The following is an 18,188-nucleotide window of genomic DNA, read 5'->3' as shown; positions in this document are numbered from 1 at the left end:
TTGTCAGCCAATTTAACGCAGTCAGTCAATTCAATCCACTCTAACACTGGCAACTGACTTGTATTGAATTGATTTTCTTTTGATACTTGTGGAAAACTTTCCAATGAAACACATCCACCGGCAATTATTTCTTTTATATTTGCTGGAAGTTCTAGAATTTCTTGAAGTTGCTTGCAGTCGGTTAACTGAAGCTTCCTCAATCTAACAAATCTTTTGATCCATGCAGGCAGACTAACAATTGCACTCCTTGATAAAATTAAGCACTCTAAAGTGGAAGGGAAAAGTGTCCCAAAGAAATATATTTTATCAAGAACCAGATTTGTTAGTGCCGGAAACCCAACCGAGGAACAACCAACATTGGAAATGCTTGAATTCACTGGAGGAGGCGATAAGAATAGTTCTCTACTTTCCTCTATGGACACAATTGAGAGCATTGATTGTCTTTCATCCCTCACATTTGTTGGAAGCATAACGAGTTTTGGACAGTCTCGGACACCAAGATAGTTGAGATGCCGTAACTGAAGAATGCTACTTGGAAGATGAATAAGGTTAGAGCATTGCAAAAATGCCATAAGGGTAAGCTTATCAAGGAATCCAACAGAGTCATGAACCTTAACTAAACTTATGCACCTATAAACACGTAATTCTTGTAAATTTGGGATTCCTGAAATATCAGGAATTTCAGTTAGGTTTTCAAGTCCAATGAGTTCCATATTACTCAGGTTTGGTAGATTCTGCAAAGGAAAAAAAGAAGGGGATAAAATAAGCTTCAAAGAAGTTTACACCATAATTCTAAAGAAAAAACATTAAAAATAACAATCATACCTTCAATCTTTCCTTGAGTTCTTTGAAGGGGCCATTACTAACCCTTAAAATAGTGAGTTTCCGTCCATGAAAATTGGATGGCAGAGATTGTAAAGGAAATTCAGCCCAATGATGCACTCTTAACTCATTAGGGAGATAAGTAGGCTTTTTAGAAAAGTCAGCATTATGACATATAAAATATCTAAGCCTTTTCATCTTCTCAAAGGTTTTGGAACTCCACCGTATCAATTCTCGTTTCGGCAACTCCACTAATATGCCTTCAATTTTGTTTGTCCCCTAGTAAGATAATATTGCATAAGTGTGGCAACAAAATCAAAAAGTTCTCCATACTTTATCAATTGCTAGAATTATAATTTTATTCCTATATGGCTATATTGCTTTTTTTTTTTTTTTTTTTTTTTTTAAGATTTTCATAATAGATAATTTGTTTTTAGTATTAGAATGTCTCAAAGTAAGTGATCACATTCAAGATGTAAATTTTTTTTTTTCTCATATTTACTTATTTTCTAACTTACTTATAAAATAAAAAGTACAATACTCATAAAAATTATATCTATATTTATAAAATAATAAGTACAGTACTCACAAAAACTATATCTACATTTGAAATAGAGTAAAAGAAAATTCCCTTGATGATTTATTTATTCTTTTGGATTGAAGGCATCCTACCAACACGCTACATCGTTTTGAGATGGATGGTGTATATGTGTGTGCAAGTATGTGGATATTTTTCAATCAATTTTTGCAAAATATAAAATTCAAAGGGTGTTATTATGAGTCTTACCATATTTTCTTCCAATACATAATGAACATCTTCATGATACCACAACCTACTGCGTTCGCCAGGTTCGTTGGGTGACTCTTGATGAACAATTTTTCTACCCATATCTTGCAGTAAGTCATGCATGACCAAAAAATTATCCTCATTAATAGTTATGAGAGACTTATCAATAAGTACTCCGATACCACTATCCGAAGAGAAACCACAACTATTTAGTATATGAGTAACATATTTAGCATCCTCTCCTTTGAAGAAACAAGCAATGTCAAGGAAAATATTTTTCTCATTTTCCTCCAATCCATCATAACTTATTTTAAGAATTTCATAAATATTTGTGTGAGGATTTCTTTTGTACTTTCTCAATTCACTTTTCCAATGATTTATGTCTTTTCCATATAGATTTGAACCTACCACACTTAAAGCTAGTGGGTTGCCCCCAGCATAATGTAATGCATGTACAGTGAGTTCCACAAAGTCATCATTAGGTTTGTCACTATGGAAGGCATGTCGACTAAAGAGCTGAACAGCTTCATTGTGATCTAATTCCTTCATCTCGTATGGTTTAACTTTATGCGTAGCAAGTAAATGTTGATTTTTTGTAGTTATGATGATTACACTTCCCAAACCAAACCAATCATATTCTCCAAATAATGTATCTAACTGAATCAATTGATCCACATCATCAAGAACTAAAAGAACTTTTTTATTGCAAAGCCTTTCCTTTATGACATTGATTCCTTGATCAACATTGCGAAACTTCAAGCTTGAGTCGCCTAGGATATCATAAAGAAGTGTCTTTTGCAACTTGACTAGACCACCCTCTCGCTTTGAATTTTCTCTAACGTTTGCAAGAAAACATTTATCTTCAAATTGATCAGCAATCGAGTTATAGATCGCTTTTGCGATAGTTGTCTTACCAATTCCACCAACTCTAAAGATTCCTACTTTGTGCCTGTCACTCATTCCTAGACTTAAAAAACAATCTTTGATATCTCGTACACGAGACTCTAGTCCAATTGGATACTTGGCGACATTTAAGTATGTATGACGGTCCATTCTTAAGATCACCAGCTGAACAATTCGTTGGATAAATTCAAATTCATTCCTACCAATGCAAAAAAAAAAATAATAATAATAATAATAATAATAATAATAATAATAATGAGTTGGAGTAGTCACATGAAAAGACATAAGAACATGATTTACATACATTTGTTCTCTTTGTAACAAATGACAATGGTTTGCAACAAGATATGATATAACCCTTCCTTGAGTTCCCTCCGGTACTCTATATCTCAATCCTCCTAATGATTTTTTTTTTTTTTTTTTTTGAACTAAACTTAACTTTTCATTTTTCATTCGCGAATTTTGTTTTGCCTTGTTGATACAAACTTAACCTTTTTTTTCATTTTACTCTAAAATGTAACCGCATTTGTACCTTTTTCTTTTTTTTTGTAAATGTTTTTTTATCATAAGAGTTTATTTAGTTCCAAAATGTTTAATCTTTTAATAAACTGAATTGTATCATCTTTCACCATTCAATAATAATGGGATAATATATATTATTTCCACTAAACTTTAGAACGTAGCAAAATACCCCAAAAGTTAAGTATTACATATTCAGGTCGACCCTGCCATTTGAAATTGGTGGTGACAACTTATATTAATTATGAAGGGTGAAGTCTCCTATGATTGTAGTACTAAATCAGAAATTAATTATATCAGATTATGTAAAATGACCTTTATGTTGTCTTAAATAGTTTCGTGTTCCATATAACTAATGGGAAACTAAATAGTTTAATAAAAACTATTTAAATAGAAGTTCTTATCCCCTAAAATATGTATATCTATCTTAAGTCATTTGTGGTACTATTGTTCTCTGCAATTTGGATTTATTCAAAGTTTTAATTATTTAAGATTTCTTTATTTTTAAGAAAAAAAAAAAAAAAAAAACTCATTATTTTTAAGATTAAATAATTTATTTGTTCTTATAGCTTTTATAATTATGAGACGAGTGCATGTTATCATGTAACTCAACGTAATTTTTTTTTTTTTAACATGTCCGCACAAGAGGGAAGAGAGGGATTCGAACTAGTGACCCCCGCTTCATTTGGTATGGTCCCAGTCGATTAAACTACCTCTTGGGGACAGTAAAAAAAATTTAATCTTAAAAATCATTTAATTGTTCTTAGCTTTTAGAATTATGAGACAAGTGCATGTTATCATGTAACTCAACGTAGTAAAAACTATTTTTACTAAACCCTAAACCCTAAACTATTTTACTTCCAGTAAAACTGATACTAAAAACTAATTTAAGAACTATACCACTTCCAAAATCCTAGAATTTAATCGTTTATTTTCTTGCATTCAAGAGAGATTTACAACCTTTTTGAAGGTATTAAGAGGTAAACAAAATATATGAAAATAGCTCTATGTATTTAAATGACTAATTTTAAAAATATGATCCTAATGTGAAAATTTCAAAGAATTTAGATTTCTTGTGACCAAAAAAAAAAAAAAATGATTAAATTTGTTAGAAACAACAAACTTTGGTACTTAACCTTTTGAACTTTCATTATTTTTGCAATTGCCTCCACAAAAATTTACAACTCTCAATTTAGTGTACCGAACTTCTAATTTTTTCCAATGTCATCCCTCCGTTAGGTTTTTTCGTTAAATCCTAACGGAAGGGTGCCATAATTACCAAAGTACCCCTCTTTTTTGGGAAAAAGATTCCCAAGATTCAGGCGTTGGTGAAGATTTAATACCATTTGCAAAAATACTTGTGCCTAAATCTTTGCAATTTTTTTTTTTTTTTTTTTGTAATTAAAATAATTGAAATTTTGAGAATTTTGACATGATTTAATGGAAAAACCTAACGGATTGATGAGATTAAAAAATTAAAAGTTCGATACACTAAATTGAGAGTTTTTAAACTTTGGGAGATAAGCAAAAGTGATGGAAGTTTAGGGGGTTAAGTGAAGTTTCCCCCCAAATGAATAATATTATATTGAAAAATATTAATGGTACAAAACTATATATCAGAATAAATATGAAAAGTTATTCTTCAACAATTAGATCATCCATAAATTATTAAAGTAAATTACATGGTCTTAAACAAAATAATATAATGAATTTATTCTCTTGGACCCAAAAAGTTATGAAATAAGCTATGAGTACTTTTAAAGTGATTATAATTTATTTGCGTAAAATAGTTCATTTGTGCTGCACATGCATAAAAGTAGGTGTGTAGCTAAGAGCGATCAATGTTAATTAATCCATTGTGCAAATAAATTATTTTGGTGGTATATAAATAAGGTCAGAAATACCCTTTCTCCAAATGGAAGCCGGACAAATTGGCAACTTTAGTTAGGGCTGCCTTCCAACTCTGCACAGTGTCTCATTCGAATCTGCCTTCATGCTTAGCCAATGCTTCACCAAATCTCTTTTTTTGATAGCGTACGTCCGATGGATCTACTTTGTAAAATACTGGCAAAACTTGCTTTGTTTCCATACACTCAAGGATCTCCACCAGCTCACGCAAGCACCAGGTAGATGATGCATAGTTTTCAGAGAGTACAACGATTGCATTTTTTGATTCTTTGATGACTTTGAAAAGTGCTTGTGAAATTTCTTCTCCTCCCCTAAGTTGGTCATCTATGTAGGTATAGATTCCCTTTTGAGTCAAAGTATTGTATAGATGAGCAATAAAATTGTCGCGGGTATCTTTGCCTCTAAAGTTTAAGAACACGCCATAAGGCCGTGGAAGGGTGGAAAAAGAAGAGGAAGATGCTCCATGTAAGGTAATGGAAGAAGCCATTTGTGTATGTAGGCCTGAGTACTACGTTTTAGAGATAATGAGAGAAATGACTCTTCAATGTAACCTAAGTATAAGCTAAATGACTCTTCAAAGAAGGAAGAAAATTATTGGCAGTTTCCTTATAATTAATTAATAAAGAATCTTGAAAAATGAGAAAAAAAAACATATGCGTTGGTCAAAGAAATAAGAAAAGTAGGATAAATGTGATCCTCCCTTGGCCAACTTCCTCGATCTCACTCACAAAAAAAAAATAATAATAATAATAAATAAAAAATAAAAAAATAAAAAACTTCCTCCATCTCGCTGCCTTTTTTTTTTTTTTTTTCAATTGATTAATTAGGGCGGTGTACGATGCCGCGTTCAAGAAAAATAATACAATTTTATACAAAGGACGGTCGTAGAATGGTAGTGGGAAACGAAAGAAAGCATGGCCCATTGCATTTGAACTGTAGAAAGCGCACGCGTTGGGTTAAAAAAAAAAAAAAAAAAAAAAAAAAAAGCTATTTTTCATTTTTTATTTTTCAAGATGATTATTAATTTGTAGGACCTACACTAATACCATCAATATATAATGCACATACAATTATTCAAACACTTAATTGTTGTGGGACAATTACGATAGTAACATATTACTACGGCCATATCTAAAGTCTCAATGGCTCATCATGCAAGAAATTTTATTTAAAGTATGTCTCTTATTTAACATATATTATTGTAATTATAAAATATACGGTGTTCAGTCGTTTATTCCAATTAAAGCTTATTGTGTGAAATCAAATATTCTGAATTAAATTGCTGATTTAATTCTTGTGAAACAAGTATTTGATTTCATTACTGATTTCATTTGTGGAATCAATTAGCTGTATATATTTAATTTTTATTCCTTGATGGGAGGAATAATTAAGGTAACAGCTCTAATTGAGAGTCTTTGACCTACCTATAAATAAGGCATGTGTATTCCATCAATTGACACTCACTGATAGGCAAAGGTCAGAAGAACGTTTCAATATTTTTTAGTTTTTTTCAGATTTTGTTTTTGTGAAACTGTTCTTCAATTGACTTAGGTATTTATATAATTATTCATTCCGCTGCTAATTTTATTGTCAATTAACATTTAATTATATATTGAATTTTTACATGTGGTATCAGAGCCTCCTCTAGGCCATATTTGCTCAGTTTAATTTTTGAGATATATCTGCTATAAAATTCTAATTTTGTTTCAACAATATTTTATTTTGTTTATTGATTATTGAAACAAAATATATGGTGAGGAGCATAAAGCATGAAATCGACGGCCATGTGGATATATATTGTTTTGTTTTGTTTTGTTTTTGCATTAGTTATTTGCTCAGTCTATTTTTAATATGTCGGCTGTTGATATTTTTATGTGAATGTTGAAATAAAAATGAAACCCAAGGCCCTTACAGCAATTTTCATTTTCCAATCTAGCAACTCATCTAGTCATTTGTGCCGTACCGAAACCTTTGTTCATAAGTCTGATATTTAATTATCTGTAATCCTCATATGGTTCATAGTTAGATTCTGAAATCATATATTTGTTTAGGAATTTATACAATCAAAGTTATCCATGCTTCTCACTTTGAAGGATTGTTTTTGGTGTTTGATCCTGGGAAATTTCATCACCAACATCTACTTTGTATGTCTTTCATTTGTCACATGTGATCAGTTTACCCATAGCTGAGATCAATTTTGTCTGTGTAGCATGATCTTTTTGAATAGGTCATTTCTATTATTATTGTTGTTATTATCATTGTTGTTCCTGTTGTTGATATTATTGTTTATGAGCTTTCGTGCACTCCTATGTGTTTGCAGTTGGGAAGATTTCACGTCTCGTTAACCTTATCTATCATCCAAAGCTTGATGAAATTCAAAAACCCAATTCCATCAATATGAGAGATTTTCAGAAACCCAGGGGGTTGTCATTGACAAATTCTTCCCGACAATTTTCTACGCAGAGTACTATGCTGAGAGAGGCCGCTCACAATTGACAAGTGGACATTCGGCTTCCACACATACTAGCAGACAGAGAAGTTCCTTATCTGAAGTTGGGGAGCCATCAAAGACACCAAAACGAAGACGTGTGCCCGATTCCCCTGTTTCTATGGAGCGCTCTACGCAAGACTCAGGACGAGTGCATAGTGCAATTACTTCATCAGGGAGGTCCTCTTGGCGTTCTCATCACCACAAATCAAAGAAGACAAAGATTGTTAAAAATGAAGAGTAAGGTGCCCTACCTTCCCTGCCTTTCTTCAGTAGTTAAAAATAAAGCATGGGGTCTACGTTGCTTCTTTGTGACTTTGTCTAATGTTCACCGTGTGCAGAGAGAATTTTTTAAACAATATGTAGGGGCCATTTAACAATAAGCCTAAAATCTTCCTTATACATTAAAATGGGCTTCCATGTGGCTCCGTTGTTTGTCTTAAAGATTGAATTGTCCAATGTATTACGGGTTTTTTTTTAATTGACACTTGACTTGTTGATCAGGAGCCGAGGAGGTGTTCTACCAGGGTCACCCTGATGCAGATAAAGTTTGAGTTAAAGTTCAAACTCAATAGCTTTAGTTTGATACCTTAATAAATCATTACTTATCTCAAAAGCTTAAAACTAACAAAAAAAATGACTGATTTAATCATTTAATTAATAGTCCTCAAGAAGTAGTTCAATTGGTTGGGGCCACGCCTAATGAAGCGGAGGTCACTAGTTTAAATTTTCCTCCCCCTTTTACGCGGACATGTAAAAAAAAAATTATATATATATAGAATCTTTTCTTGGGCTGCTATTCCTCTATTTCTTTCATCATTGTTAGAATATATATATATATTCTAAGAATGATGAATAGCAGCCCAAGAAAAGATTGGCAAAACAATATTGTTGAAATTATGTGTGCAACATAATCACAAAATTGGTGTTAGTATGTACGTATGTATCCTTCCTCTGTTCAGATGGCATCGAAGTGTTCAGGAGATGGGGGGGCATTCACTCTGCTAAACTCAAGCTCCATGCCCCATGTAGAAAAGAATTATGCAAATGATCTTCAAGCATTAAGAATGAATACCCATTAAAATGATCTTGCTCTACTCAGATTTGATCTCTTTTTTTCCAACATTCCTTTTTTTTTTTAATAGGTTTTTTTTTTCCAACATTCCTTACAGTTGAACTCTTGTATATTATATATGATTTAACATTAGTGCATGTGCATTTAATCGTATATGTAAAGTCAATATTAGCACGAATTTTTAAAAAAAAAATTAATTAATATAAAATTATATACACCAACTTTAAATCCTGACCATAAAATTAAGAAAATTCTTATCCGTGCCAAAGGAAAGGTTGAAAGGTAGAGAAGTTTATAGTTATAGGAGATATAATTCCAAAGCATTTACATGTTTTTCTTTTTCGAATAATGGCACCCTCTTGTTATCTTTGCAAGCTTTCAATTGCATTGGAGAGATTAAACTCGTGGAAAAATTCAACCATGTCTTGGATGATCATTGCTGGAAGAAGTGAGGCAAATAAAACACAACATTTTTATCAGCACTGGCCTCATAAGATCGCTTGTGACCACCATTTCTCCATCCCCATTCAAAGGAAGTTTCATATGTCCGTGTTTAAAGCAACTCCATAAAGCCAAAGGTTTAAATGAATAAAGCATTGAATGGGAGATTAGATTCAAATACCAAATGATTGAAGATTTATTAAGGTATACGAGGAAGACTATACCATATCAAAATACTCATGTTCCAAGTGATCATTGATAAAGTCTATAAAAGCAGTGCAACTCTGTATAATATAAATTCATAAAGGTCTTTTTATATTAAATCAATTTACAGAACACGTACTGATTTCTACTGCAGGAGCTATGTCCCTCTAGTTCCTTTATTCCAAATTAGATATCAGTTGCCTACGCCCTTTTCACATGTAACGGGACAATCAAATTGGCCTTGAGAGGATGGAAAAGCATCATATCCACTGCATTTCATATCTGGAAAAGGCCAGTTCTACCTGGATATCAAAAAGCATCGCATCTTTCATGAGTTTTGCAATTCTCCAGGGAAAATGGAAATATGAATTCTACATAAACAGTAACAATATAATAGGCAGTGAAAACCAGGATTCTAACAATGAATACGCGGATATCCATGCTCAGTCAATATACATCCATATTTTTCACAAATAATGCTTGAAAAATCATTTAAGATCTCCATTGGATGCATTTCTAACGTGAAACCAATAAAAAATGAGAAAAAAAAAAAAGAAAAAAAAGAAAAGAAAGATGCACGTATCTATTACAAAAGTAAGCACATTTTGATAAAAATAAGGCTATAACATCACACCTCATATTCAACAATTATATGGGGAGACCTCTACAGGCCACCTGTCTGTTTTGACATTATCCATTTACCAAGTTAGGGATGTTGCTGTTAGATTGATTAACTTTAGCCATTCTTTTTTTTTATTTTTTTGGATAAGCAACTTTAGCCATTCTTATAAATACAGCAAAAGAATATATGCTGTTCTTGACAAGGGTCAAGGAGTATTGCCATGAAATTTTGCAAAGGAGATCTAGGAATCGATCGAAAAGAGCACACTAGGGCAGGTTAAGGATGAGTTATATCAAGCCAACCAACCACAAATTGAACCTGACTAAACGCTGCCTTCGACCTGGAAATACCTCCCATTTCTGTCTTAGTAGTAGCTGGAAGGGCAGGCTACTTAATGACCTAAACCTAATCCCAGATAAGGGTGACTGGAAACAACTTATCAATATCAGATTTTTAATGACAATGATGTTCTTATTTACAACCATATTATCTCTTATGCCAAAAGCTCAAAGAACTATAGCTCAGAGATACATTATTTCTTCTGGGCTAATTATAATATTTTAACACATTTTATACCCCCAACTCCCAATTTATGTCAAGTACCACTTGCTTCCTCTCTTGTTTCTTCTCTAACCTACAGTGGCACTTATTTAGTACTTAAGATCTTGGAGAAGCTCTACGCTTTGTGCCACAGTTCTCTAGGCCGACAAACACACTGATATTTCCCATTCAACTCAGAGGCAACTTCTGGTATAGAAAACTTTTTAGGAGGATAACTAGAAGAGCATGCATTTGAACAAGCTTGCACATCTTTGGCTCGGCTACCATTCACTTCCTTTGAAGTACTGCATATGTATAATAAAAATTTCTATCTCAGACATCATCTCCTTATGTGTAGCATTTGTAGTCCAAAGGCAAGCTAAGAGCTAAGATAGATGCTTTGGCAATACCAGTGACGCAATAGATAAACTGTTTGGACAGTTGGAGCTTTAAGACCCTCGAGGCAACAGGACTTCAATGAAATGCTCCTTTTGTGCATCATTAGGTGCCTCACTAAACAAATGGATCAATTATTAAATGTTCTTAATAACATCAATTCTTGAAATCTCATAATCCCATACTCATTAAAACAGATCATTCTTGTTCAAAGGATAATCTACCATCCTGAATAAAAGAAAAACAAATAAGACCCTATTACTTTCGAAACTAAGGATCCTAGGTCTCATAACCCTTAACCAAAACATAAGTTTTAAGTTAAACATTATTGTACTTCTCAAACTACATTTCCCATGTAGATGTAAATGACAAGGCCATGTTACAAATTGTAGGATTTTCTCTTTATTTGAACTAATTCTTGCGGTGTAGATAGCATTTTTTTTTATTGTGATAAACTTACAAAATGGAGTCTTTTATGCAAAATAAAGCTTATAGTGGTGGTAGTGGTGATGACGATGCTTAAAGTTCATTAGATAATAAAAATAATAGTGATTTTTCATATATATTTATCACTACTTTCGATATTGGCTCCTTGCTGCACTCGGTTCAAGTATTCTTTTTGTCTCTCACGCAGTCTAGGGTCCTAATGCCTCAAGGAGCTTTCACCTTTGACTACACTGACCAATAGGCATCTAAAGAATCAAGAAAGAGTAGTTGGCACCAAGCACAATACTCAAAGCTCCAAAACAATCTTTGTTTAGTGTTTTTCTCAACCAAATTCTAGAACTATCACCCACGTATTGAGAGAGAATATGTAAGATATAGCTGAACAATAATACTACAAACTATTCATAACACTGAATATTATCACAAATATGCCATTAAATTGAAAATGATAAAAGAGATATATAATAGGCATGGAAAACCAGCACAAAATAATCAAATAATACAGGACAGAATGAGAAACATCTTAGAGCTTGTTTGGTAAAGTTTTTGAGAAGCGTTTTAGGTTTTGGGATTTCAAATAGTATTGTCGGTGAGTCCGCAAAAGAAAATTAGCTTAGCAAACTTAAAAGTGTTTTTGATTAGTAATAAACTGAAAAGTGTTTTCAAAAAATTAAAGGCCAAAAAACTCTGGACCCATTAGAGGCTAGGCAGATCTGGCAGCCACCATGAGGGTCGCCATGTGGGCTTGTCATGCAAAACTAGCGGGTTTGACACATCTAACACTAGTTCCTTTTAAAAAAAAAAAACACACACACACACACACGCATTGGTTCCTAGTTTTTATTTTTAAAATTAGTTCAGACCAGTTACCAAATGTGTGAGAAATGTTGCGTTTTGAAAAGTGTTTTCAAAAATAAAAACTGATTTTTTTTAATGTGGGGCTATATCTGACAAACGCATTTTGATAACTATTGTCTGAAAAGTGTTTTTTGGTGTTTGAAACCTTAAAAAGTGTTTTGGAAAATTTTGTAAATCTTCAGTGCAGAAAAGTTCAATATACCAACTAACCTTTATATAAGGAAATGCTTTAAGCAGCAGCAATAATGCTTATGTTGAACTGGAGCCAGCAGCACATGAAGCTTGCTTATTTGTGTCTCTCAAGCAATTGTCACCACCAGTCTCTGATGCATGCTGGTTGTCTAACTCTGCAACTGAAGTATTATCTAAACTATTTGATACAGAAGCAGCACCTGTTCTACTATTGTCTCTGGTTTCCAGACGCTCCATCATGCGTGATACAGTTGCAATCCCTGCATTTACCTCTCTTTTAACTTCAGAACCAAGATCTGCCATAGAAGTGTTACGAGAGAATAATCTCTCCCTCCACCCTTTCGTGCTTTTTGAAATGGATTCTTTGTATCTGGAAAAGAAAGAAACACAGAAATACACCAGATCTTAAAATAGGAACTCAGCAAGCTCATTTACCCACATACAAATGAAATGGTCAATAAAAATTAATACCTTGTTGACACTGCATTTAACCGAGACTTTAACGATTCTGAAAAAGATTGGAGATCTGATGGTCCTGCCCTATCATGACTACTTGGTGATGGTTGACTAGGAGACCTGCTGGAGAGGAAATGATGTAAATATAATTCAAAGAACAAAAGAATCAAAGACAAAAAAAAAAAAAAAAAAAAAAAAATTCCTTTTATGAAATATTAACTAATAAAAGTAATCTGAGAATGATGTTGAAGAATAGTAATGATGTAGCATTAAAAGAGTACCTATCTGATCCGCGTTGATTGGCAGCTAGACCACTTGAACCTGATGCTGAGGCAGAAATCTGGTCAGTTTCGAGAGGAGGTACTGAAGAAGAGAGTTGTGATGGTTCTTCTCCAACAGCAGATACAGTGGCTGCAGGAGCATTTTCACCTTCCCCCCTCTGAACTGGAGCAGAAGCAGCAGGAGGTGAATTAGGATGAGCTGAGAATACCAAGAACTGTGGACGACCTTGAGCTGATGACCTATTCCTATGGCCTTCCCTTCTTGCAATATGGCGTGCTCGTCCCATTGCAGCAGCAGCAGCTAAGTGCTGGATTATACGCTCCTCGAGTTCGGCATCATTTGCACCTACTGGTAACTGCTTTAGAACACAAAAAGCAATGTTTTACATATGACTCTATCCCAGAAACTTTAGTTTATATGTGACTTGTTGACAAGAGAAGAGAAGAAGCACAATTGCGTAGGCAGAGTACAAACATTATGTAACTCAAAATCCCCCAGAGTTGGATGATGAAATATAGTGGCATTTCTAGATGGATTGAACCTAAAACTTCTCTCTCTTTCTACTGCCTCAAGCAATTCCTGGCTGAAAGAAAAGTAAACAAAGAAACAAGTAAATACCTTCCATGTGACAAGTGGAAAGAAAAATCAAAAGAAATTCAAAGAGCAAGGAAAACCTGGTTGGATCCTTCAGGCTGATGGATTGCCAACACATGGGGCACTGGGAGCTTCTCTGGCACCTGCAAGATTAAAGCAAAATTTGAAAATCAAGTTGTTTCACTAAATATTTATACTACGCTTCAATATAACATCTGAGCCTTGACATGGAAATTTAATCAGACTCCACCAACAACCAAAATGTTCTAAATGGAAGTTAGGATTCCATGGACACTCTGAAACTAAAAGAGCTTTTATAAAAAGAAAAACATCTGTAGACATGTAAGAATCTTAACCATGACAACAATGCAAAAATGGAACCAGATATCAAGCAAGTACTCAAAAACATTAGTGCAGATTGTCCAAGAACCAAATATGCTTCACAAAAACAATTAGGTCTGCAATAGGAAGTTCATATTCTGTCGCTAGTCAACATGACTGAAAGAGAAGTTAGATGTCCCTAGAATGTCTAGAGTCAAATCATTTTGTATGCAACAAATTTCAGGAAATGGTAAAAATCTCAAGTATGGTGGCAAATATTGCAACACAATTGATTTAAGACAGCATGTTTGAAAACAATGTAAGTTCTTCAGCTTGGGTCTCCATGGATGTTATATTGCAAAACTAGATGGATCACTGCCTCATCTTCCCTCCTACGCATGACACACCAATTTACTTGGAAGAACTTCCTTATTGACATCGGGTTTAAGGCGGCAATTCAAACAAAGAAATTGACTTTAGGGACAGACATGCCAAATCTGCTTCAGATAAAAAGCGTTAATATGGCTTATCAGAGCTACAGAAAAACAATTTGACCTCAAATACCTAAAGCATTTGCAAACTCTAGATAGACACATTCTCCCCTCTTTTCTGGCACTAGCCCCAAAGAACCTCAAAAAATTCACAATTGAATTTAACTCCCAGTCATTTAATGCCCTAGGAAAAAGGGAAGTCCAATTGATATTTTTCCCGCAGCCTTCCAAATAAGCAGCTACTAACAAATCTTTATGATCAGATATATCATAAATGCAGGATAGACACACTAGAAGGGCCTCTCCCTACACCTAAATCATGCCATGAAATTAATCATCAGCCACTTTGAACTTTAGAAATGTGGAACTCAAAAGAAGATCCCATCAAATCCTTACATCCTTCCTCATAATAGCCTGTCCTTGTGTGTCTGTATCCTAGTTTCATTGTTTCACTGTACTTGCATATCCCTATCATAGCATACCGCAATCATGCTTCCTATGAAATTTTCTTGTCAGTGGAAGAAAAGGAAAATAATGGGAACAAGATTTCAAATATGCATACAAGTCTCAACCATAAAGTGATTAACGACAGCAACATCTGTTAAATAGACAACCACACATATGGCAAAATCAGTTAGTGACCACTGTTTGGACTCTCATATACCCAAACTTTTTGTGGAGACAAATTACTAGCAATTAATCAGCATAAGGTGTTAACGATAATTATTTATTCACCCAATCTACAAAGGCTACCCAAAAATCACACAATCACACAAGATACAAAAGATTCGAGTAAATAGAACAACACACACACACAAAGCATGGAGAGAAGTAAAAACAAAATAGGGTAAAACGTTATACAAACTTTTATATATACATACATATGGTGGTATGCAAATATAGTACAAGGGAAAGAACTAGAGGATTCTATTTCTTTTCTTCTTTTTGGTTGGGGGGGTTGGTGGTGGTGGGGGTGGTAAGTAGAACCTAAGGATGATAGAGAAAGAAAAACGCATGTAAATACCAGATCACACACTGGTAGTATTAGTCATTAGTGACACAAAAACTCATGTTTATGATTACAATTACAAGTCAGAAACTATCACCACCCTGTTTGACTCCCACAAAATGCTACGCCACTTGTCAAGTCCAAGATGACAAAGTTACAATTTATGAAGGTAAGTCCAAGATTCAGCAAGCTCGTCCATATCACTCCATGATGAACATGTTTCAACATTTAACATTATTTTCAAAAAAAAAAAATTGGCAATATATATTATTTATTTATTTTCTTTCAAGATAAACTATTCTCTACAATAGATCCATACTCTTCAAAAGCATCACACAACCCATTCTCACCAAAACAGGTGTAAAAGAGAGTTCAGATGAAGTAAACTTTGAAAATAAAACTAACATTAACTACTTAATCATTCTCACATATGACCAACAAAAGAAGTAAGCAACCAACTGATAAATTGGTTCACACAAGCAGTGACCTTGCTTGGAGCAATTCTGCCAACTTTAATTGTTCTCTTCCTAATATTCACACTGTTTGACCCAATTGCTTGCCCATGTCAAAGTATCAAACACCACATCATGCTCATCAGTTTTCCGAAAATCCATGTTCGACACAAGCCACTCCTCCAAAAAAGTCCCAGCTACCAAATGACAACCATAGTAAGAACCCATCGTAAAAATCCCACCTTATATGCAACCGAAAACACCATCTAACATTCTCCATATGTTGACAGATACAGTATCCTCTTCCAATGACCACTATGAATTTCCATATGAGAAAGAGTTTGGAGGTCAATACTTAGCAAATTCAGCTTATCCACTTTTCCACCCAAATCCTCCAAGCCCACTGTGAATCACATCACTTGGTGACCAATACATTAAAATGCCAACTTATGCCATTAAAAACTCTAGCCATATCATGTTCCAACTTAAACTAATTCATGACCATTATAACAATTTAACCATTATACATTAACTTTTATGCATGTCCTGTGCATTTCATGTACTGTACCATATTCTGTTAGTTCTCCTAAGCATATCTTGTGAAAAATAAATTTCAAAGCTATAGCTAGGGGACAATAGGCAAGGACGGCACCTAGAACCTTACAAATGCACAGAGCTAATCTTATTCACATGACTTTATTAACATATGATGTGGCTGAGTCCAACTATCATTTTGGAATTATGAGTTGACATCCCCATCACAGCCCAAGACCATCCAACGCATGATTATTACTAAGAATCTCACAATAGTCTAAAGCAAATAAGTCGCTGCTCTTAAAATTGAACTCATACGCACTATAATTCTTCAAAAAAAAAAAATAATCATAGCTATAAGTAAGGAACCAGAGGCAAAGCCAGCACCTAACACCTTACAAATGTATAGCATGGCCCCCAAATATAATCTTCTTCCCATCACTTGACTCACATATGCAGAATCAAAGCTTAATGATTACTGTTAGTTATAACTTTGACACTCCCATCTCAGCCCAAGACCATCCAACCCTTGATTATTACAAATGATCATAAGAGAGGAGAAAACAAATAACTTGATGCTCTGGAAATTGAATTCATATGCACTACCATTCAAGAATACATTGCAGATGAAACTCGTGCTTGCAACTGGTCACCTGCGTAAAAGATAGAGATAGGATAGTTAAAACGATACATCAAATATCAACTCAGGAAAATAAAGATACATAATTTGCAATAGGTATACAATACCGTGGAAGGATCACTATCACAGAAGGCTTCAAGGCAAATGCTGCAAGCATCGTCACAGGCTTCCTGGATTCCACCCTCCACAAAAGCTGCGGCTGATGTCAAATGGGGCTCCGACTTCTTGGTCTCCTCCATCCCCTGATCCTAAAAAATCCCATCCCCAATATTAGTATTCGATAATTTACACACAGTCCCAAGCATCATTTAACAACGGAAGCAAAGACGTAAAACCCATTCACTAAATCGGATCAAATTCACAAAAAAATCAAATCAAAAATTCAGCTCTTAAGATATCAATAAGAAATACAAAACATCCAAACACTTCAAAAATACCCAACAACCAGAAAATCAGAGAGTATAAACCATACAAAAACTAAAAGAAACCCACTGAGAACTAAAGGTTTCGACCTTCTACTATTTCTGAGAAAAACAGGCCGAAACAAAATGAGAACTCGGAACCTCAACAGTACAATTCAACTAATTCCCAAAATTTCCTTCTCAAAATTTCCCACCGACCAAACAGTACAATTAGAAAAAACAATAAAATCTAACACAAACATCAAAACGCACCGGAATTTCCTCCATTAAAATCGCGATTGACAGGCGTATGTAATCAGCGAATTGTTCTTGGTGAAGAAATAGTGGGGATTAAGCTCGGATTTGAAGAAACCCTAGATTACGCACCCAAAGAGAGCGAAGGGTGCGATGAGGCTAGCAGGCGAAGACTTGAGACTATGTAGAGAGAGAGGGAAGAGCTCGGTCTTCCACTCACTACGGTTCCACCACGTGGCACTCCCGAGGAATATCTTTCACCTTTGACAACCCTGTCAGTTTCCCCGCCCACTTATTCTATATTATTGCCTTTTGTCTTGTCTTTCTCAGTTTCATTTTCATAATATATTAATAATAATAATATAAATTGTATTTAGTATATTGTTATACGATTTTCATATAATACAATTAAAATGACATTACAGTGAAATTAATTATTACTTTTTTTTTTTGAGTAGTTTTGAATACTCAGGTCTCATCTCACTCGATTAATGTGGTATTGTTTATCAGCACTTGATTTTTTTTTTTTTAAATAAAGGTTGATTCAAGGA

The 18,188-nt window shown here is 34.0% G+C and overlaps 1 protein-coding gene across 5 annotated transcripts; it reads right to left on the bottom strand.

Moving 5' to 3' along the window:
- Nucleotides 1–9,169: 9,169 nt before the first annotated feature.
- LOC132163352 (E3 ubiquitin-protein ligase RHF2A) lies at nt 9,170–17,867 on the bottom strand. Of its 5 annotated transcripts, none has more exons than XM_059573609.1 (9): nt 17,656–17,867; nt 17,089–17,223; nt 16,948–16,994; nt 13,615–13,677; nt 13,415–13,523; nt 12,940–13,298; nt 12,674–12,781; nt 12,221–12,572; nt 9,170–9,449 (listed from the first exon to the last, which is right to left on the bottom strand). In XM_059573609.1, exons 1-8 carry the CDS (start codon nt 17,668–17,670, stop codon nt 12,260–12,262), a joined length of 1,149 nt encoding a protein of 382 aa, XP_059429592.1. In that variant the 5' UTR covers nt 17,671–17,867; the 3' UTR covers nt 9,170–9,449; nt 12,221–12,259. The 5 variants fall into 5 exon arrangements, with proteins under 5 accessions (XP_059429592.1, XP_059429588.1, XP_059429590.1 ...); XM_059573605.1 differs by having other exon boundaries at nt 17,089–17,229; nt 17,656–17,866; XM_059573607.1 differs by having other exon boundaries at nt 12,940–13,295; nt 17,089–17,229; nt 17,656–17,866.
- Nucleotides 17,868–18,188: the final 321 nt, after the last annotated feature.

Source organism: Corylus avellana, chromosome ca10, assembly GCF_901000735.1.
Source record: "Corylus avellana chromosome ca10, CavTom2PMs-1.0".
In the NCBI taxonomy this organism is placed as follows: domain Eukaryota; kingdom Viridiplantae; phylum Streptophyta; class Magnoliopsida; order Fagales; family Betulaceae; genus Corylus; species Corylus avellana.
Note: the sequence above shows the minus strand (reverse complement) of the source record. Positions and strands in the feature narration are given on the sequence as shown.

Coding starts and splice junctions, on each gene's coding strand:
- LOC132163352 (XM_059573605.1), bottom strand. Junction 13,524..13,614: donor AGCCTGAAGGATCCAACCAG/GTTTTCCTTGCT, acceptor CTTTTCTTTCAG/CCAGGAATTGCTTGAGGCAG. Junction 12,782..12,939: donor AATCAACGCGGATCAGATAG/GTACTCTTTTAA, acceptor TTTCCTCTCCAG/CAGGTCTCCTAGTCAACCAT.